The 23212-nt window shown below is 36.9% G+C and overlaps 1 protein-coding gene across 1 annotated transcript; it reads left to right on the top strand.

Annotated features, from left to right (window-relative positions):
* Window positions 1–14988: 14988 nt before the first annotated feature.
* LOC306883664 (beta-2 adrenergic receptor-like) lies at window positions 14989–18183 on the top strand. The gene is made up of 2 exons (XM_079439039.1): window positions 14989–15197; window positions 15348–18183. Exons 1-2 carry the CDS (start codon window positions 15173–15175, stop codon window positions 16568–16570), a joined length of 1248 nt encoding a protein of 415 aa, XP_079295165.1. The 5' UTR covers window positions 14989–15172; the 3' UTR covers window positions 16571–18183.
* Window positions 18184–23212: the final 5029 nt, after the last annotated feature.

Genomic DNA, 23212 nt, shown 5'->3' on the forward strand with positions numbered 1-23212 from the left:
AAACCACAGATGCAGTTGATTACAATACTGATAGTGTTTTACTATTTGAGGAGATAGATAAACATACTGGTGTCCGTGATAAAGTTAAAATAATTGCATAAAAATCTTTCATTTGTGAAATGCTCTGTAGCCAGTTTTTGTGGAAACGGGGTCTTTAAGTTTCCCTGTCATTGACTTTCACCCACTATTCTTCTTCTCTGATGAAGTCTTGACATGCTTTTGTGCACATAGTCCATAAAGGGTTTTGTTCTTAAAACACAAAACAATTGGGCTATTAAGTTTACAGATGCTCCAGCTAAACAGGCTACCATGATTTGCCCTTCTGACAAGTCACCCATTTCACCCGCGGCTTGTACTAAACAATGCTGAACACAGCTTATACAACACTGATTTACAACCTAGACAACGAATAGATAAATAAATGAAAATCACAACATTTGTTTTAATATCACAAATGGTAACCCCATATATAACGGTGGGTTTTCACATTATTTTGTGCCTAATGTCATTTAAAGACTATTTTCTATACTAAAGACTTGATTTCTGTTTGATTTAACAAAAATGTAAGAACAAAAACTGGCATTGCACTCAGAAAATGCTGTTTAATGCTCTTGTAATTCAAGTAGTGCTAATTTAGTCTTGCTAAAATTATGGTTTGCTGGGTGCATGAGATTCTGTGAATAGAACATTCCTTCCCATGCCTTGGGTATCACTGTCATGATTCACAAATCTAATGTGATGAACTGGGGCAAGTTCCATCATGTTCTGTCATTGCTTCCTTAATGATCCATGTCCTGTGACATGTCAACAAAAATATTTGTTCTCACGACAGTATGAACATTCTATTCTAAAACAAATGACATGCGCATTTGAAATAGTATCTTAGTACAGTAAGTTCTCCACCACATTCTTACTAAATCTGATTTGACCCACCATAATTATAAGTATCAAAGATCGTATGTATAATTGTCACTGTAAAATCTTGAAATATAGAACAAGTTGTAACTTGTAAAATGTAACTGACAGTAAGTCGTTGAGATATTTGCATTATGAATCGTGATTGGTCTTGTCTCCCTTCCATATAATTAACTATTCAGACACACAAAATTACTGACATGCAGGTAAACTACATACATGCTCAATGACAAAGCAGCTCTTATAAAACATTTCATTAACACACACTTGAAATCACATGTATTCTCTTCAGGAAATGCAAGTCTGGATACGTGATCAAGACTTTGTAGTTGATTACCAGGAAAAGCATGATTACAGCAAATCAATATAGCAATTTTCATTAGTGCAAAGGCTATTTTCATAGTTTCATGGTGCAAAATGTTCCTATTCACATTCTTTCACCATCTTTAAACCAATGTGAAGAATTACAGGAATGCAACGATAGGAAGTACTATTTATTCTCTGCATATGTTCAGTTCGCTGTAGGTCCGCTTATGCAGGTGTTGTGCTGGAATCGCATAAAACAGATCCTCTGAATCTTTTCAATGCATAACCAACATTTTAAACTCCCAGGTGCCAAAGGCTGAAAGATTTACTGCCATACTCTTAAAAGCCTTATGGCTATATTCTGGAAAATACACTAGAAATGTTTCACATTCCGATTTAACTTTTCCTGTGTCACATAAGGTCACAGACCTCTAAGTTTAAATAATAAAAGTGCAGAAATTACATAACCTCATGGTGAGAGCCTGGCATGTGAGAGGTTCTCAAATCGAAAGGACTGTTAAGCTCTAGGCTGATACTCAGAACAAAACCGCTGTTTGAATTATCTACACTGCCTTGGGTGCAAAGCCATTCGAGCATGGCTAAAGCTAATGAATAGAGACCTAATACTAGAATCTAACTGATCTTGCACAAAGAGTAAAAGTGCGTGTGTGCGTGTGTATGTGCGCGTGTGTGTGCATATATACATGTGTATACACTCATGTATACACACGCGTATATACACACACATATACTGTACATATATACTCAGAAATGAGTAAATTGTACTAAGAATTACAAAGAAATGTCATATAACACATTTAATTATTGTGCAATTTTAAGTAGAAAGACTGACAGGTATGTGGTATGACGTCTGTATTCAGCAGAATGGTTACAACACACAGTTTTTGTACAGTAATACAGATGTAACGGGTGTGTGTTTAAGAGTATTTTGCTTCAAATGCCACTTAACCAATTCTAATCAAGGGCCGGATCTATTCTAAATGAAAATTATAGATAAATATAACTAATAACATCACTGCAGAGTAAGAGGTATGTGGTTGGAACTCAGCAGTGCTGCATGCACAATTACTCATATGTGCACTCACCCGCTGAGAGCCCACCTCAACCTACAGCAACCCCTGCTTCTGCTCTTCCTCTACAGAGAGGAACCGCATGAAATGGCTCACTGCTATTTATAAGTGTTGGAAAGGTGCCTATAACATAGCAACAAAAACAACCTTTTACTGTTGGCGAGCTGAAAAACCAGAATGCAGCAGGGTCAGGAGGTAAGACTGGGTGTGGCCACATCGAGGAAGTGTCTGATAGACAGGGAAGTTCAAGAGAAAATGGGAGATATCCTATTTCCACAACACAGGGAAAGGAAAACATGAGCACAATAAAAAGACTGACCTTGTTTCATTACCTCTGACAAAACTGAAATATCTTTTCATGGCTTGTACACATAAATTAATGCCCTTGTTTATTTCTTATCCTTAATGAATCGTCTCAGTCTGTGCAATGACCAAAACATTAGATGTAATTATTAGATATGGCTTGAATGTGTTTCAATTGATTGGCAAAAGAAAAGGGAACCACTTAATCTGTCCCCACAGGCAGCCACTCATTTCAGACGAAAATCTATATGCAACAGTTTGAAATGAATAATGAAAATCAAATAATGTAGGTGAAAGGCTGAAGTATAGGCACATTCATAATGTATGTCCTCACACGCAGCCTTTTATGAAGTCCATTCTCATCTTTAAATGTTGGAAATTTATTCATTGCACTTTCATTTCAGAGAGAGAGAAATATTGGTGAAGACGCTGAGACTGGCTCTGTTGACAGTACAATCCCACCGCAGGTCAACTCCTGAGAAATGAAGTGCTGTTTATTTATTGATAGTCCTATTTATCCTCATCTACGTCAGTTAATCATGGCCGCTCTTGTCATTCTCAAAAAATGCATTACAGATTCACACTTAGTGTGAGACTGCTGTTCACTCACTCCAGACCCTCCTCTCATTGAGATGGGAATTATATTAGTGCAATTCGATCACTTTTTTTTCCCCATGAATGTATCCCTCAGAGATGAAAATAATGCCTTTATGGGAGCTCTATCGAGAGTAAATGCCAAGGATTTCTGAATGCTGTCCAGGACAAATAACTCACTGAACACAGTGGCTGTGAAATTTCTCTCGGGTCTGCACAATTTGAGGGTTGACTACTGTTAAAGTAAAATTAAAATTAAGATTGCAGTAAAATTTAATTTAAAATTAAAATCGCAGTCTTATTTATTGAATATTGCAGTTTTTAACGATTTATCCATGGACATCATTCTATTTTTTTTTTAATTCATGTGCCTTAATCTTTAAACAAAAACATATACATATATATATATATATATATACATACATGCATACATACATACATACAAAACATGGAACAGTGGTGAACCTTCAGTGGCCGGCCGACCAAAATTACCCACAAGAGCGCAGCGACGACTCATCCAAGAGGTCACAAAAGACCCTACAACAACATCTGGCCTCACTGCAGGCCTCACTTGCCTCAGTTAAGGTAAGTGTTCATGACTCCACCATAAGAAAAAGACTGGGCAAAAGTAGTTCCAAGAAGAAAACCGCTGCTGAGCAAAAAGAACATAAAGGCTCGTCTCAGTTTTGCCAGAAAACGTCTTGATGATCCCCAAGACTTTTGGGAAAATACTCTGTGGACTGACGAGACAAAAGTTGACATCTTGCGTAAAAGTAACACAGCATTTCAGAAAAAGAACTTCATTCCCACAAGAAAATATGGTGGTGGTAGTGTGATGGTCTGGGGTTGTTTTGCTGCTTCAGGACCTGGAAGACTTGCTGTGATAAATGGAACCATGAATTCAGCTGTCTACCAAAAAATCCTGAAGGACAATGTCCGGCCATCTGTTCGTGACCTCAACCTGAAGCGAACTTGGGTTCTGCAGCAGGACAATGATCCAAAACACACCAGCAAATCCACCTCTGAATGGCTGAAGAAAAACAAAATGAAGACTTTGGAGTGGCCTAGTCAAAGTCCTGACCTGAATCCTATTGAGATGCTGTGGCATGACCTTAAAAAGGCGGTTCATGCTCGAAAACCCCCCAATGTGGCTGAATTACAACAATTCTGCCAAGATGAGTGGGCCAAAATTCCTCCACTGCGCTGTAACAGACTCATTGTAAGTTATCGCAAATGCTTGATTGCAGTTGTTGCTGCTAAGGGTGGCCCAACCAGTTATTAGGTTTAGGGGGCAAGCACTTTTTCACACAGGGCCATGTGGGTTTGGATTTTGTTTTCCCTTCATAATAAAACAACTGCATGTTGTGTTTACTTGTGTTATCTTTGATTAATATTTAAATTTGTTTGATGATCTGAAACATTAAAATGTGACCACTTTTTCACACCACTGTGTGTATGTATGTATATGTGTATATATCAGAGAAATTTCACAGTATTCTGTATAATGCAATATATATATATATAGTTATAAAGGCCCAGCAGAGGTTGTACTTCCTTCGCCAGCTGAGGAAGTTCAACCTGCCACAGAAGCTGCTGAAACCGTTCTACTCCACCATCATTGAATCTGTCCTCTGCACTTCAGTAACTGTCTGGTTCAGCTCAGCTACCAAATCTGACTACAGAGGGCAGTCCGGACTGCTGAGCGAATCATTGGTACAACCCTCCCCACTCTCCAAGAACTGTCCTTATCCAGAGTGAGCAAAAGGGCTGGCAAAATCACTCTGGACCCCTCACATCCAGCACACTCCCACTTTGAACTGTTACCGTCTGGTCAACGCTACAGAGCTCTGAGCACCAGAACGACCAGACACAGGAACAGTTTCTTCCCTCAGGCAATCCATCTCATGAACACTTGACAATAAACGTGGAACACACAGCACTATTATACATTATTTATTTAACACACATACTTATTTACATTTCAAATTTACACATATCATACCTGTACATACATAATTATCTATATTATATATTGTGTTTTTGCTAAAGAAAAAAAGATGCTTGCAGTTTCAGTTCATGCCAACTTTAAATGGTTAAAAAATCTGCATACTATTAAAAAAGGCTGAATCAGTTGTAATCTGACACAACTGTTTATATTGCAGACAAAACTGAAATGAGAAGGGAAATGTGTTTATCTATATCTCAAACAAGTTCTAAACTGAGGCATAATTTTGATTCTTATCGACAGCTTGTGCTTTTTGACAACACTAGGGTTGCAATAGGGACAGCAATAGGGTTAACTAGTAACTAAGCAAGGTAAGTGAACATTTGTCAAAAGTACACTTTGTATTTTCTATAAAATAAAATGTTTGAGCTAAGAGGAGTCTGTTATTCCAATGTGATGGACTTGGAAAGGGCTACCAAAACAAGGTTAAATACAGGTGGTGTTTGTTGACTTTAGGTAAAGCCTCCATGTAGAAATGCCCAGTTGTTACGTGGTGTTCGCTGCTTCGGGCGCTGTTGAAAGAATTTGAGGACAAACTACCTCCAACATAGTCAGTGAAGGAATGCTCTCACTTTTTGTCCATTTGCATTGTGAGTGATACTCTGAAGGAATATTGCTTTAATTGAGCAAAAAACATTTAATTAAAGAATAAAAAAAATCCTTTCTACAGTTAAAACTCTTGTTCGACTATACCAATGTCATTTCCTAGCTGGAAGCAACACCTCATCACAATATAATAGGAAAATTAGCCTGATTTTTATCTTTTTAATATGAAAGTATACTGAGAATGAATGAGTGTTCCAACTCTTATCCGAGCAGATATTTCCCAGGTATCCTGAGAGAATGGGGGAGGAAATGACTCGACCATCTGTCTGCTACTCCAGCACATTTACGTAGATCTCTCAACAACTGTTGCAGAAACTAGGGCAACTCTGTGACACCTCACACTTGTTTAAACTGTCTTTCCCTTTCCTGCTTGGGCCCGTTACTGTGCTCATCTTAGCTCACAGCCCTGCCCCCACTGTGATGCATTCAACCACCCTATACAAGTCTCTCGCTCTATTGCTATCTGTAATTTGTCTATTTCATATATAACTGCATCTCACTTTTCATGATGTACAGTAAGTCTGTGACTTCATTGATTCATTCCACTCCACACACATATATGACCTCAGAATCATTCATTCCTGCCTGGCCTCTTACCATCACAATAGTCTTTGAAAATGACTCATTTTAAATGAATGCAAAATGTTCACCATATACAGTGAAAAATACTTTAATACAAAATACGTTTTTGACCTATGACCTATATTTTGCATTCTGTATAATGACTATAAACTGTACACTATATACAAAGTACAGTGTAATACCAAAACATGGTGTATATGTATATATATATATATATATATATATATATATATATATATATATATATATATATGTATATACTGTGGTGTGTGTGTGTGTGTGATTAAATCTGTATATCATTTAAAAAAAAAAAAAATTACATGATATGCTGATCAATTAATTCATGACTGCATATATCAATATATTTATATTTAAAGTGAAAAATAAATAACTTAAAACGAATACAACAGTATAAAACATTCCTGATAATGTTTATGAAATCAATAACAATACTCCCTTAGCAAGGATATTAGGAGATTTAATTTTTGTTCCTTGAATATATAAAAGTGGAAAGTGGAAATAGCAGCAGCATGTTCTACTAGTATATCAAGTCAGTAGCTTCACGTGACGTTATCCCTTCAAGTAGTTCACGCTCACAAGACTGGAAAGCTTGTTATTAAGGGCCAGAAGCTGAACTTCCCTACAATGCTTTTGTTCACTCTGAAAAGATAATGCAATAGATGTGTCCATTAATGTATCTTCAATATAACAAGCACCTTCAAATAAAGGCCTTATAAGAACCAGACGAAAGGAAATCTCTTGGGAATATTTCATAACTATTAATGTCATACCCAGCTCCATTTAGTATAATAAAGTCAGCTGACAGTTTCAAAGCTATGGCAACAAATTATACAGTGCTTTTAAAATATGTATGCACTTCACGGAAGTAGTGAGTAATACCGCATAAATGACTGCGTAAATGTGCTTACGGGTTTTCCTGTAGACCTCTGTCTGTCCAAAACAAACTGGCTGCCTCTCATCTACACACACGCCATCACCCTATATGGTGCTGATAAAACTGGATTAGGAGAAAATTTGTCAGAGGCAAAGACTCACAAGCAGGTGCAGACAGACATTTACAATAAGTGTATATAAATTAAATATGTGTATGTGCATTTGATTTTGCACGTTATTTTCAGGATAGTTTGCTTGGTTCTCCTGCAGGATCTGAAAATACTGATATAAAATATAATCTATTGTCACAGCAGTCTGGCAAGTGGCAAGTTATTGTTCCTGCATTTTGTTCAATGGAAACTGCAGTTTGGGCACTCAAGTGGTATACAACAATGCTTCATTCAAATGCCAGTAATGGCAGTGTTTCAAGAAGGCGGGCAAAAGGCAATTAATTATGAAGTTCATTCATAATTGTTGATTGGTTAAGGAACATTAGAAATTATAATATAGAAAAACATTTAAGCCAATTTAACATTTTCTTACTTCCCACCTGCAACTGTCCAACTCATCATCTTACAAACAACTTCTCTCCTCTAGGACATTTTCACATGCTCCTCCTCTCCTTGAGGAATTCAACTCTTTTACTTAGAGAGTATGAACGCCTACAGTGAAACACGGCCCCTATGATGTTGAGCCAATACATACCAATCCAATTAGAACCAACATGAAAACACAGCTCCCACTGCAGTATTCAGTGGGAACCCATGTCTCCATAGAGCACTTTCTAGAAGATCGCTATCCATTTTTCACCAGTGCCCTTTATAACTTTGCCAGACAACATCTGGATTTCCTGATGATGGGGGTGTTGGAATTTCTTTATATCTGGAAGATCACAGAGTTATAAGGAAAATAAACAGTTGATTCCAAAGGATCTGTTCACATGCACATCAGTATTCAGCACTGAGATTGGTTACGATTACTATAAGGCCTGTCTAGTCCTACTCAATAGGGAGTGAAGCCAACTGTAACAATGATAAGGTCACTGATTCCCAAAAACCACTATATACAGATTTCAATAGAATGTATTGTTTTATTATGAGTCATGGATTATTTCATGATCAAAAATAGCCTTTGTACAGGTTAGGACAAAAATCCCTGTGTAAGACATCCCTTTTATAGCTAATCGTGTTACAGACCTGATGTCAATTAACTTAATTAGTTGCTAGCTGAATCTTTTTTCAGCCCTTTGTTTCCCCCGTGCCAACTTTTTTTAGACCTGTAGCAGGCATCAAATTTGAAATGAGCTCATTTAGTGGATAAAAGTGTACAATTTCTCACTTTAAACATTTGTTATGTTCTGTATGTTCAAGTTCAAGTTCAAATTGAGCTTTATTGTCATTCAGCTACATGTGGGGATGGTGCTACATAAATACAGACATACAACAATGAAGTAAAAAACACTATAAACCTATACACTACTAACAGATTTAACTATAAGTATACTATATATAAGTATTTACCCTATACAAACTAAAAGAATAAAGGATAAAAAATACAACTATACGAATGCTTCACATAAATATTACCCTATACAAACTAAAAAATAGAAGATAAAAAAATACAAACTATACGAATGCTTCACAAATACTGTACATGTGCAAAGAGAGACATTTGAGTCAGCAGCTGGTTGGGGAACAGTGCAGGATGATTTGTAGTGCATGAGCATGTAAACATACATATATTGCTGAGTCTTTTGTGAGATTGTGCACACGCAGCAGTGTGTGTAAGTGTCCATAGTGCACATAGTGTAAAGTGTAAGTGTCCATAGTGTAAAGTGTCCATAGTGCACATAGAGGAGAGTGTCCATAGTGTAAGGAAAAATAAGAATAAAATAAATAAAAAAAATTAAAGTTCCATATAGTTTTTCTTTGGTGTGGTAAGGTTTGGGTTGGGGGGTGGTCCATGTTCAGGAGGTAGGGGTTTGCATGGGGTTTCAGAGGGGGGCGGGGTGGTTTGAGTTCAAGTTCAATGTTCTATTGTGAATAAAATATTGGCTCGTGTGATTTTAAAGTCTTTTAGTTTTCATTTTATTCAAATTTAAAAAATGTCCCAACATTTCTGGAATTCGGGTTGTAAATAAATTAATACATTTATTCACAAAGGAAGCATTAAATTGACCAGAAGTGACAGTAAAGACCTTTATATTGTTAGGAATTATTTCTATGTTAGATAAATGCTGTTCTTTTAAACTTTCTATTCATCAAAGACATGTTTGCATAAAATTTTATATGCAAAACAGTTTGGTTGACATGGTTATGTTTGACATCCTCTGTTTCACTTGAAAAGTCCTCTGTCTCACTTGAAAAAAATAAAAAAAATAATTCCTGGTTGTTCCTGTTTAAACTCAGGATGGCCAGTTTCTCCAAAGGGATTAAAAATTAAGCATACACTGTATGTTATCTGAAACGTTTTGTTACCCAGAGCACTTATCAGTACATTTACTACTTGGTCCTTGAGCAATTTGCGCTTAAGAGCTTTGCTGACAATGCATTCTCAGTTATTTTTCAGTTCATAGATCACTCGTACCACAGTTTTTGGATCATCAATCCAGACTGAACCCTGAAATTATGGTAACATTTTAAAGGGTTTTTATAATCTTTTAACCCTTTTAAATGTAGAACATGCAACTGGTCAAAGCATTAAAATGATTGAGCTGGTGACAACCAAGTTACTTTTTAATCGTCTTTTTCAGGAACTACCGGTGCTAAGCATTCCATAAACAGAAGTCTCAAATAACACAGAGACAATGCCTCATTGTACTCAACAGTGTTACTATAAACAAAAGTTAAAACATTTTTGGGGAAATAAAATAAAATAAAATTGAAATATTAGAAGAAACAAAATTGGTTCCACTTTATTTCGATAGTCCACTTTAGACATTCTACTAACTATAAGTAACTTTGTAAGTACATGTCAACTACATGTTAACTAATTCTCATTAACTTGCAACTACATGTCTACTAACTCTCAGTAGGGTAGGTTTAGGGTTAGTAGAACAAGTTGACATATACTTGCAAAGTTTCTCATAGTCAGTATGTTGTATGTTGTGGACCCATCAAAATAAAGTGTTACAGGTACATCTCAAAAAATTAGAATATCGTGAAAAAGGTCAATATTTTTTGTCACTTGTTTCAGAAAGTGAAAGCCATATATTATATAGATTCAATACACATAGAGTGAAATATTTCAAGCCTTTATTTCTTGAAATTTTATTATGGCTTACAGATAATGAAAACCCAAAATTCAGTGTTTTTTGAATATTACATAAGATCAATAAAAAAAGGATATTTTAAACAGAAATGTCAGGCTTCTGAAAAGTATGTTCATTTCTATGCACTCAATACTCGGTTGGGCCTCCTTTTGCATGAATTACTGCATCAATGCGGCGTGGCATGGAGGCAATCAGCCTGTGGCACTGCTCAGGTGTAATGGAAGCCCAGGTTGCTTTGATAGCCGCCTTCAGGTCATCTGCATTGTTGGGTCTGGTGTCTCTCGTCTTCCTCTTGACAATACCATGCATACCTGTGCATTGACAATGGGTCAGGCGAGTTTGCTGGCCAATCAAGCACAGTAACACCATGGGGTGTGGGCAGTGTGGGCAGGTGCCAAGTCCTGCTGGAAAATGAAATCAGCATCTCCATAAAGCTTGTCAGCAGAAGGAAGCATGAAGTGCTCTAAAATGTCCTGGTAGATGGCTGCATTGACTGTGGACTTCAGAAAACACAGTGGACCAACACCAGCAGATGACATGGCAGCCCAAATCATTACTGACTGTGGAAACTTCACACTGGACTTCAAGCAACATGGATTCTGTACCTCTCCACTCTTCATCCAGACTCTGGGACCTTGATTTCCAAATTAAATGCAAAATTTACTTTCGTCTGAAAAGAGGACTTTGGACCACTGAGCAACAGTCCAGTTATTTTTCTCCACAGCCCAGGTAAGACGCTTCTGACGTTGTCTCTGGTTCAGAAGTGGCTTGGTAGCCCTTTTCCTGAAGACGTCTGAGTGTGGTGACACTTGATGCACTGACTCCAGCTTCAGTCCACTCCTTGTGAAGCTCTCCCAAGTGTTTGAATCAGCTTTGCTTGACAGTATTCTCAAGCTTGCGGTCATCCCTGTTGCTTGTGCACCTTTTCCTACCCAAATTCTTCCTTCCAGTCAACTTTGCATTTAATATGCTTTGATACAGCACTCTTGTGAACAGCCACTCCATTCAGTAATGACCCTCTGTGACTTACCCTCTTTGTGGAGGGCGTCAATGTTCGTCTTCTGGATCATTGCCAAGTCAGCAGTCTTCCCCATTATTGTGGTTTCAAAGAACAAGAGATACCCGGAATTTATACTGTAGGGATGGTCAATAATTGAAACTCAAATGTAAATTCTAATATTTTGAGATACTGATTTTTGACTTTCATGAGCTATAAGCTCTAATCATCAAAATTAAAACAAAAAAGCGTTTGAAATGTTTTACTTTACATGTAATGGAACTAAAATATATGAAAGTTTCACTTTTTGAAATAAGTTACAAGAAAAAATTAACTTTTTCACAATATTCAATTTTTTTTAGATGTACCTGTAGAAGATATCAAGCAGACAATCTACTAATACTCTAAAGACTGCTAGTTGACATGTAGTTGCAAAGTTATTTACTGTTAGCAGAATGTCTAAAGTGGACTATCAAAATAAAGTGTTACCAGAAAAATAATTAAAACGAGCAATGTTACCTTGGCAATATGGAAGAAAATCAACTTTTGAGTTACTTGAGTTACAAAATTTTAATTACTAAAATGACTAAAAACTAAACTGAGATAAAAAATAAATGGTAGCTATAGAGAAATATATATAAAAAAATGTCAAGCACAAATTAATCAATACTGGTAATGTTCAGTGGCTTAATAATAAAAAATTCTTAATAATAAAGAAAATCTAGATTTATGGAATCAAAAACTAATCATTAAGTTATCCCAGCTTTATTTGACAAATGCACAAACAAGCACCACACCCTTTGTTGTTGGCAGCTTCTTCATTCAGTCTGAAGATGGCAAAAGCAATTAATCTGCTGCTCCCATGAAATCACTGAAAGTGTCTAGTGATCTTGAAGACCTTGATTAGCTGGTTCAGGTTTGTTAAATTAGGGCTGCAGCTAAACTCTGCTGGAAGGTGGCCCTCCAGGAGCAGTAGGCCCATTCTTGTGTCACATTCCCACTCCTAAATATGTCCTCCTTCTCCACAATAACGTTCAAAAGAAGCCATCTTACTCAAATTCACAGACCCGTCCTCTAATATCTCTGAAGACATGACACTGCTACATCTTATCTGATCTTTACCTCATATCCACATTTGAACACACAGTCCATGGCCATCAGAGAGCACACAGAAAAAAAAACACACATAGTAGAGACAAGAAAGCTACTAATCATTACGTATATTTCCATGTTCCAAGGGTACTCAAAGTCCACCTGCTAATTTTCATTCAGTCAGACTAATCGAACTCTACAGTATGGCTGGGACCATGTGGCCAGATACTCACGGCTATACGCTGTAGCTCAAGAATCTCTCCAAAGAAAAGAAAACTGTAAGATTAAAAATAAAAAGCAACTTTATTTGTCTTTGTATTTTACTATAGACACTCTAGGTCATTTAATGTCACAAATACATATAATAAAATAAACTTTTTTAAATCAAAATTTTATGAACATATTCTAAGAACATAACAATGTGAATAAAAGAAGTTAAATAATATGTTTTTGAAAATGTGGTGATTTTAAAGCAATGAAAGATATTTATTCACCTTCAGGGTGTTCCAAATCTGTATATCTTTCTTCTGCAGAACATAAAATAAGATATTTTGAAGAATGTGGGTAACTTAACAGTTTCTGCCCCTATTCCACTTACTTCCATAGTATTTTTTCCCATTCCATGGAAGACCATGGGGACCAGCAACTGTTTTCATTTTTGGGTGACTTTTATTTTTAAGCATAACTGTTTGGTTAATTTCATTCAAGTTATACAATAAGATAAAAACACTAAAGGCATCTGGCCTTTCTAGTGCTGGAGGCATGATTCTGGGCATCTGGTTCTGGACATTCAGATGATGCATGAACATTAGTAATCGGCACTAAGATCTTTTACACACTCTAGCATATAAAGACTGTCCAGACCTGCTCAGCAGGTCTGACCCATAAAAAAGCAAAGCCAGCAACTCAAACAATGATATGGGCATTGTTTCACAAAGTGCACAAATGAAGACATCCGCTGTGTTTCATCTCTGGATTATGGACAAACCAAAGCAGACGTTCGAAATTTTAAGCACGAAAACTTGAGTCCATAACCTCAAAAGCAATTTAAACACACACACACACACACACACACACACACACACACACATTGGTTTTTGTGGTTTATGGGGACTCTCCATAGGCGTAATGGTTTTTATACTGAACAAACTGTGTGTGCTATTGCCCTACACCAACCCTACACCTAAACTTAGCCCTCATAGGAGACTTAAAAAAAACACCATTTAGTATGTTTTTTAAGCCTTTTGAATTACGGGGACATAGGCAGTGTCCTCATAAACCACCTTCATATTGTAATACCTCTGTCATACCTATGTCATTATACAAATTTGTGTCCTCATAAACCACACACACAAACACACACACATACACGTTGTGTTTCCATGTTTTATGGGGACATTCCATAGGCGTAATGGTTTTTATTTATAATGGTTGTACAAACTGTCAGTACCTAAACCTTAAAGAAAACTTTCAGCATTTTTAGATTTTCAAAAACTTTCATTCTGTATGGTTATAAAATTTACTGGTATTACTATCCTTGTGGAGACATTGTGGCCTAATGGTTAGAGAGTTGGACTCGTAATCCAAAGGTTGCGGGTTCGAGTCTCGGGCCGGCAGGGATTGTAGGTGGGGGGAGTGAATGTCCAGCGCTCTCTCCACCCTCAATACCACGACTGAGGTGCCCTTGAGCAAGGCACCGAACCCCTAGCTGCTCCCCGGGCGCCGCAGCATAAATGGCTGCCCACTGCTCCAGGTGTGTGTTCACTGCTGTGTGTGTGCATGTTGGATGGGTTAAATGCAGAGCCCGAATTCCGAGTATGGGTCACCATACTTGGCAGTATGTCACTTCACATTTGGCCCCCATAACGTGATAAATCTCTCTCTCTCTCTCTCTCTCTCTCTCTCTCTCTCACACACACACACACACACACACACACACAAACAAACAAACAAACAGAAGTTTCCTCATATTCTTTTCATTCACCTGTGGTCGAGCTTGATTTCTAGCTTCCCAATAAATCTGGCATTCTCTATGAATATTGTTGGCTAGTTTTGTCTGTGCCAAAGCACTTAGATGAATGAGTTTATTCATGAGTTACAGAACTCAAACATACATAAAAGCCAGAAACAATGTATTAGAACAGAAAAATGTATTTCAAACTAGTCTGCATGAACTGTTTGAAATACAATTCAAGTCTCACTGTAGCTGTCAGAATGTTGTTACTTAATTCTGTAGCAGCAGTGCAGCCTTCACCTTACTCTCAGCTCATTGGCTGGAAGTCAGCTATGATGTCATCACAGAATGTTATAAGGGCTCCGACAAATAGCCTGGGAGCCACACTTAATGTAACACTCGGCAGAGTGACTGTGTGTGAGAGAGGTTGAGAAAAGTGTAGTGGTGACAGAGGAAGAGAGAGCAAAAGTGACAGAGAGAGATAAGCATGTAAGAGAAAGACGGGGAGGATCTACTCGTTCATAACAAACCTATAAACCTTAAAAGCATACTGTAACTTCGTATGGAAGGAGAAGTCATTTTTGGAGGTTTGTGAAAAAAAAATGCATTATCTTTGCACTGTTTTTACAACTGTTTACTTAGTGTTTGCATTTTTAAATGGTTTACTGCTCAGTGCACAAGCCTTTGTGTTAAATTTTGCTTAATTAATTCAGTATATTTCTGCTATTCTTTTTCAGTCTCTCGGGTCATGGCAAACACCTCTTTATCTCCAAACCAATCGTGTACGAATGACACCCAGTCTAACATTGGCGAACCACAGATGGTGCTGTTGGGCACACTCATGTCCATTCTTGTTCTGGTCATCGTCTTTGGCAATGTGTTGGTGATTACAGCCATTGGCCGCTTCCAACGACTTCAGACCGTCACAAACTGTTTTGTTACGTCACTTGCGTGTGCAGACCTGGTCATGGGATTGGTGGTGGTACCTTTTGGCGCCATTTACATCGTCCTGAACACTTGGCACTTTGGCAGATTCTGGTGTAATTTCTGGACAGCCACTGATGTTCTGTGCGTCACGGCCAGTATTGAAACGCTCTGTGTCATTGCTCTGGATCGCTACCTTGCCATAACATCCCCCTTTCGCTACCAGTCCTTACTGACCAAGGGCAGAGCTCGCATCATTGTGCTGCTGGTGTGGGTCATCGCTGGGCTCATTTCCTTCCTACCCATCTATATGGATTGGTGGGTTGACCATAAACCAAAAGCAAAATGTTGCTTACAGGATGTTAACTGCTGTGAATTCCATACCAATCGAGCCTATGCCATCATCTCGTCCATAATCTCCTTCTACATCCCTCTGGTCATTATGATTTTTGTCTACAGCCGCGTCTTCCAGGAGGCAAGGAAGCAGCTGAAAAAGATTGTCAAAAGTGAGGGACGATTTCATGCTCAGAACGACAGCAAAATGCAAGAGGTGGCAAGCAGCCAGTGTGAGGCGAGGACCGCCAAGAAGCCCAAGTTCTGCCTGAAGGAACATAAAGCTTTGAAGACTTTGGGCATCATTATGGGTATATTTACTCTGTGTTGGCTCCCGTTCTTTGTAGTAAATGTGGTCAGGGACATATCTGAAGAAAAATTGCCAAAAATGGACCCTATTGCATTCAAAATCTTAAACTGGATAGGTTACGCTAACTCAGCCTTTAACCCATTGATCTACTGTAGAAGTCCAGAGTTCAGGTATGCTTTCAAGGAGATCCTATGCCTCAACAGGTCACGTTACCCTAACGTTAGGCCAGTCAATGGATATATATACAATGGGCACAGCTGGCTAAGTGAGCACCGAGGACGAAGCAAAGGTAGCTCAGACGACAGTGACCCAGCTGAAAAAGAGGGATGCGAGTCAGCATATAAAACGGACTCTAATGGGAACTGCAGTAAAAACATAATGAGTGTGTTGTAAATCACCTCGTGAGTCCTGACTCGCTCCACTGTGACCTCTCAATGAGTCACATAAGGACAGGTTAAGCCTCCTCCGGTAAGTGACCAATGGTGGGTTTGTGTTGGAAAAAGGGACATTTTTAAACAAACATTTGTTTTCCTCATTTACCTCATTGCTTTCTCTTAGTTTCACTTGCTCTATCGGTTCATTTCACCACTCAAATAGGTTTGTGCGCTCAAAAAGTAGTTTCAGCTAAAGAAAACAACAAATTAGATGCTAAAAATGTTTATAAATTCAGTTTTAAATGAACAGAAATGATCACAGAGATTGTATTTCTTTGATATCACTGAAAAAGACACTTTGAAGTGGTTGTTCAGTAAAGGGACTTCCCTCCTGAGTCATGTTTCTGTCATCTTGCGTAAAGTGAGGAACTGAGTTTCAGTCTTAAAGAATGTTTTCTTGCATTAGATTAACAGATTAAAAATCATTAATCAAAATCAAATCATTAAATCAGGTATTGTTGTCTGAAGCATTTTTATTGTAACTTTTATTTGTAACTAGTTAAATTTGGATGCTTAAATATTAAATCATTCAGTTATTCAGGCTCACATATGCACAAAAAAAAAAAAAAACGAGCATTACTTCACATAAAGTATCAAGTTTACTCCTCTAAAACAGGCCATTTCTGATGATACATAAAAAAATTCTTACACCTGCCACAGCTCTGTTCGAACTAGTCTAGAGTACATCTAAAAACGTCTGGGTTAAAAATGACCCAATTTTTTAACTCAGCACAGAAACAACACCTCTTACCACAATGAAAGAGGAAGAGAAACGACATGTTCATACCAGCTTGTTTAAGGAAATTGCTGAATTATATAGTTCAGTCTTTTGGTCATGTGATTGCTTAAGATGAGTATCCTAAGATGGAAGTCAACAACAATAAAAAAAAAAAACATTGTATGCAAATGCACAATATCGCATTTTCACAGCATAAACAAATTCTCTATCTCTTGCTTAAAATGTGTATGATAACAGAACTTCTCTGGTGGCCTGTTTTGATCTACGTTATGTCATTTCGGGTTCCTAAGCAGGCACAATCCTAAATGCTGCCAAATCCAAATTATTCACCTTAGGAATGTTCTTGACATTTTCCAGTACAAATTAGCAAAGCTTCCGTGTGAATGCCTGAGATTCAGCATTTATCAAAGTCATTATGTCTATATCTAATGTTCCATGCATATCATAAACTGCGTAAGTGGTAAACTGTTTCAAAACTTGTCAGTGTTTGCGAACTATTAATTTAGGGCAAGTGTCTCTCTGTTACTGTGCAGCCTGTTTATGCGGTCGAAAACTGTGAACTTTGCTCTTTAGGATATCTCTTTGTATTAGTTGTGGCTTTTTGTGGTCTTTATCGATTTTATGTGCAAAGCAAAATGCATTGAGGATTTCAAACATTTCTACACGTTTACTTTTCATGGAGAAAATGTGGTGATAAAACAATATTTCTGTTTCACTGAAGCATTACATCAAAGTGCAGTTTAAAACCAGCTTCTTAAAAGGGTGCACTGTAAATCTGTCCAAGATTTTATATTGGAAACATAAGTCAAACATTGTCAATGTACTGTATATTTAAATGTAAAAAACAAAAAAACTACGGAGATTAAAAGAATGCTCTGTCACTGTAAACACCGGACTACCAAGCAACAGCATGCATGCCCTTTTTCAGTAAATGAAAGTGAATGTGACTGCTTGGACAGATTTGTTAACACTGCACCCTTCTGGGAAGGATTTTCTCTGCATGTAGATCACATTAACCTCCCGTGTGAAACTCGGACCTGTACCACCTTGTGCTAAATGAAATATTTGTGCAATCTTTGCTTTGATTGTGGCAATGTGATTTACTATTGTGTTAGAACGTTATATTAATACTGCCTTCTCTGTGGACACGCTTAACCTGTTGAGTAAAGTGTTTACATTCATAAAAGTCTTTCAGTTAGACATGGGTCACAAATTATTGCCATGCAAATTGCCATGAATTGCACTTTCATCTTAGTAATTAAGCAATGCTCTGGAGTTAATATCACGCTATAGACATCATATTGATGTCACCTTCAGCATTTAATGTGCACTAAGTATTTTTTTCAATTGTAAGTTTAAAAGTTACATACAATTTTTTAGATTTGCCCCCCAAAAAGATGTTTTATTGTACGTGAGGGCGGTCTCCTTTCAAGGTGGCCACAATTTTGAAACCACATGACCAGCCAAATACTACTTATTTTATCTTGGTAACCCCCTATATTTGGAGACATTTAGTCAAAGAATAAATTAATCATGAATAACACATATGGCTCTGTAAAAGGAATTTATCCATATTTATGGTTTTGCATAATGCTGCATTAATGCAAATAGGTGTCCAGTGTCATACTGGGCAGTGAAATATAAACAAAACAATTACTTAGTGCACATTATCGTCCATCATCTGTGTCTGTACGGTTGAAAAGGGAACAAGACATTTCATAGTCACCTTTTGGTCTTAAAATGTTCTGCTTAACAGTTTGAACCAGACATTTTGGAAAGCATACTTTGCCTGGAAAGAGATTAATTCACATTTGTAAGTACAGACACAGTGTGGACAACCTCTTATGGTGCATGATGCATGAAGATGTGATTAAAAATGCCCTGAATATTGCAGATTTCAAATTCGTAATGCAAATGAACACTTGGTAGGCAAAAGTTCAAAGAAAGCTTCCCACTCAACTCTTAATTCATGGCATGTGTACTGTATATAATGTTCCAGTTTGATGTTTACTTACATTTCTTTGAGCTACTTTCGCACAAGATTTATCACTGTTTTGTTGAACTACACTGAAGTACGTTCAACTATATTTGTCTAAAGTAGTGGTATTTATTAAATACAAGTGTCATGCCATTTGTATTCTGTAATAAATGATGTATTTAATGTACACCTGAATGTGACAGATCTTTTTTTTTCAGTGTTTCCTAGCATTCCTAGCATGTTCCTAAAACAAAAAAGCAAAACAAAAGGATAGGTCACAGCCATTACAGCACAAGAAGCAGCTTTAGGGTTTGCAAAGGATCCAAAATAATCCTAAAGTGTTTACTAAGCATAGCTGCATACATTTAAAATTAATTTGAGTATTATTAGCATTAGTCAGCCAGTGCACAAGTGCTTTTACAGTATGACTTTGTTAAAGTATTAGATTCAGCGCCCATCAGCCGCCTCCTCTCTAATTATGTAGGTCACCAGAAGTTATTTCCCTCACCATTGAAGAGTAAATCAATCGGTGAATCACCACAAGAATGATTTGTGTCCATCTGTGCTGCATTGAAAACATCCCCTTAAAAATAACTTCACCCTTTGCATGCGTAGCTGCAACTGAGCCATGTCTATTTCAGTATGGGAACGAGTCCCTGCAGCATGTGATTGGAATAGACTGATATTGTAAAATGTTTCCATTCTGAGCAGAGCTTTATTACTATATCAGATTCCATTACAATTCATTCTCATTTACCTCATATGCCTGTGAACAAAAGTGCAGCCTGGTTACAGTAAATTAGGTGGCATATAAATGTCAAAGTGTTTGGTCACACAGAACCTCTGTAGGCTATAGATATATATAGGAAGAGTGAGGCTATACGACTGATTCATGATGTTATAGTGGTAAATGTTCCCTTGATTGGTTCATATGCCTGCTTTGACATTCAGGAAAAAGCAAAGAGAAGGAAGAGAGAATAGATTAATTTAACGAAAGGAAAATTAGACATAAATGGACCCACCAGAGAGGAAAATATAGGAAGGTTTTACCATAATCCCCATTAGTCATGCTGAAAGGTGCATGACGAAATAGATATATGAATGTGTATGATGAATATGAAAGAATAAAAGTGAAATTCAGGCATTAATACCCTACAATCTCAATACTGTACTACATTAAAAATAATGCAGGTTATGTTATAATCCTATCTAATGTTACTGAGAGCATACGGCATGTTACAGTGATAAAATTAATACAAATAAAATCAAATTAAATCAATGACAAGTATGGAATTTATAATAAATCAAATTTAACGTATGCAATTTATAATAATAATAATAATAAATATGTATATACAATGAATAAATATGTATAATAATAATAATAATAAATATGTATATATTTATAACCTCCTGAGACCCCCTCAAAAAAAGCTTTGTGAATTTAGCATTTTTTCATGTCATTACATTGTTTAGAGCATAATAAAAAATAAAAAAATAAAACATTTTGGAAAAATTATATGTTATTCATATTTTATTCTATGTCCTCTGTAGAGGACACTAGGACTCAGTTTTTCTAAAAAATAAAATGGCATGAATAGACATCAAAAAGCCAAAAACAATTTCATTTTTGTTAAATCCCCAATTAATTTTTAGGTTTGAGGATTTTTTTATACTAAACTTTGTTTAAGGATGATTCTCAACTATGTTATGAAATATATAACAAAATGATTCGATATTTCATTTTGTTTTATGCAATATGTGTGTAAAAATGTCCATAAACTGGTTTTCCCATTAAAGACAGTGTATCTATACACTGTATCTCATTTGCATATTAATGTGTTGCTGTTGGGACAGCATGTTGAAAAGATAATTGTCATAATGGGAGTAATAATTGGCCAGATTTTCATAATACTATCTAATATTTCATAAGCAAATTGATATATAATTTATTTTCCTATTCAATTGGTATGTCTCCCAAAATGCATAATAAACATGCTTTTAGACCTGGTGTCCTCTACAGTGGACATGTATGAAATGATGTCCTGTTTCATAACAGGAAGTCATATTTTAATTTGAAAACCCATACCATTTTCCTGAAATGTTGCTTTCTGACAAGCAATCTGAAAATTATTCAGATTTAAATGACAATTACAAAATATAATCATATTTCCATAAAGATGTACAATTTTTCACTAAAGTCAATTTAGCCATCTTTAAAGACCTAGGAGAGGGAGTGGTCATGGTGAAATTTCCAAACATTTAGTATTTCTAAAAAGCCCTGAATGTGCTCTGTACAGGACATCCAGACTTACAACTGTGTCATGTGAGGTCTCAGAGAAATTCACTAAAATATAACGTCCACTACAGAGGCAAAAACTCCATAGCTGGGTCTCAGGATATAAATATATGTTTATTACACCATACATACACAATTTTATTCTTTTGTTCTGATTTTGTTTCGTTAGTTTGATAAGAGTTCTGTAAGATTACCAGGCTTCGTCTTCTTTTTAGGAGAAAAACCTGAGAAACAGGAGACTTAAGCAAAAGTCTCAATTATTATTCAATAATTTTTTAGATATTTATACATTTATTTCATATTTTTTATATCAATAATTTTTTATATCTTCATACATTTCAAACAAAGACACAAAAAAAGTACATTGGTATGACTAAAATGAACTGAAACAGTGACAAAAAAACAAACATGTTATTATGATCTGCAGCAAGCAGGAGAGAAAAGAGATCATATGAAAACATTAGCTGTAACATTAGACGTTACAGAGACTCAGAGGATGTGATTTCCAGAGGTTCATCTCTTGGAAAATCGCTGTGCTTTTGACATTAAACTAGCCTACGTGTGAAGAGCAGAAAACAACAGACAACACAACCTCACCTATAACATCAACAACCTCAAACAAACCGGCAGCCAGTCTGAACTCCTCATTCTTTGACCCTCTCACCACTAAATCAAAGTCTATTCCACCATGAGAAGGTTTTATAAGGACACAAGACTTTAACCAGCTTAAGAAATGGTTATTAAATGAGATTTAGAACTACTGAACAAGAGCCGCTGGTTGTTATTCACGAGTGCTCTCCAAACTGATCCGATCATTTACCTCAATTACACTTGAGCCTCGGCTGAGCTATAGGCAGCACGTCTCAGTTATTAAATCATGCTTGGCTCTCCACCACAAATAAAACTTGCATCAGATGGCGCCCTTTTAAAAACTCTTAAAACGTCTGCCAGGCACACACACGGGTTCTCTGTCAATATACAATTTGGAACATGATGTCTTTCTCTGGATTCCACATGCTCATGTCATGGGCCAAATCTCCTTCTCTGCAGTATCTCAGTTCCTTAGAAGCTTCCTAGATAATGGAATCATGTTGTGAGTGCAAAAGTGCACCATCCTTTTTCTAAAGATTTTTAGGTTTCCGTATCTCCAGCAAAGGAGCATGGTGCTGACCATGGCACCACACAGTCTAACAGCACTGGTCTGTGAGAGACCTCCACGGGCCACCCCAATAAAGTCATTCTCCTGGCCTGGGGGTTAAAACAGCACAGCATCAGAGCATGGTTTAATTCAGCCTTGGAGTCCAAGAAAAATATCTGAAAAATACTAGTCAAACAAACAGCCCACGGCTACATGCCGTGCTCCTTTCTCACGTTTGATACATCTGCCATTTCTTGCTATTAGCCTGCAGCATATTATATAAATCTCTAAATCTGACAGCAACATGCCACAGCTGTCATCATGGCCGTGCAGAACAAAGAACTTCCGCGCCATAATAGTGCTGTAATGGTCTGAACATGAGGAGTGGGAGACATCAGTAGAGTACAACATAAGCACTAGCTATCACCACAGACGAGCTGCATGATG

The sequence above is a fragment of the Barbus barbus genome (assembly GCF_936440315.1).
Source record: "Barbus barbus genome assembly, chromosome: 17".
Classification (NCBI taxonomy): domain Eukaryota; kingdom Metazoa; phylum Chordata; class Actinopteri; order Cypriniformes; family Cyprinidae; genus Barbus; species Barbus barbus.

Excerpts from the sequence above, each read along its gene's own strand:
- LOC306883664 (XM_079439039.1), top strand. The coding sequence starts at position 15,173 with ATGGAAGGAGAAGTCATTTTTGGAG. Across the intron at positions 15,198-15,347 it reads AGGAGAAGTCATTTTTGGAG|TCTCTCGGGTCATGGCAAAC; the intron begins GTTTGTGAAAAA and ends ATTCTTTTTCAG.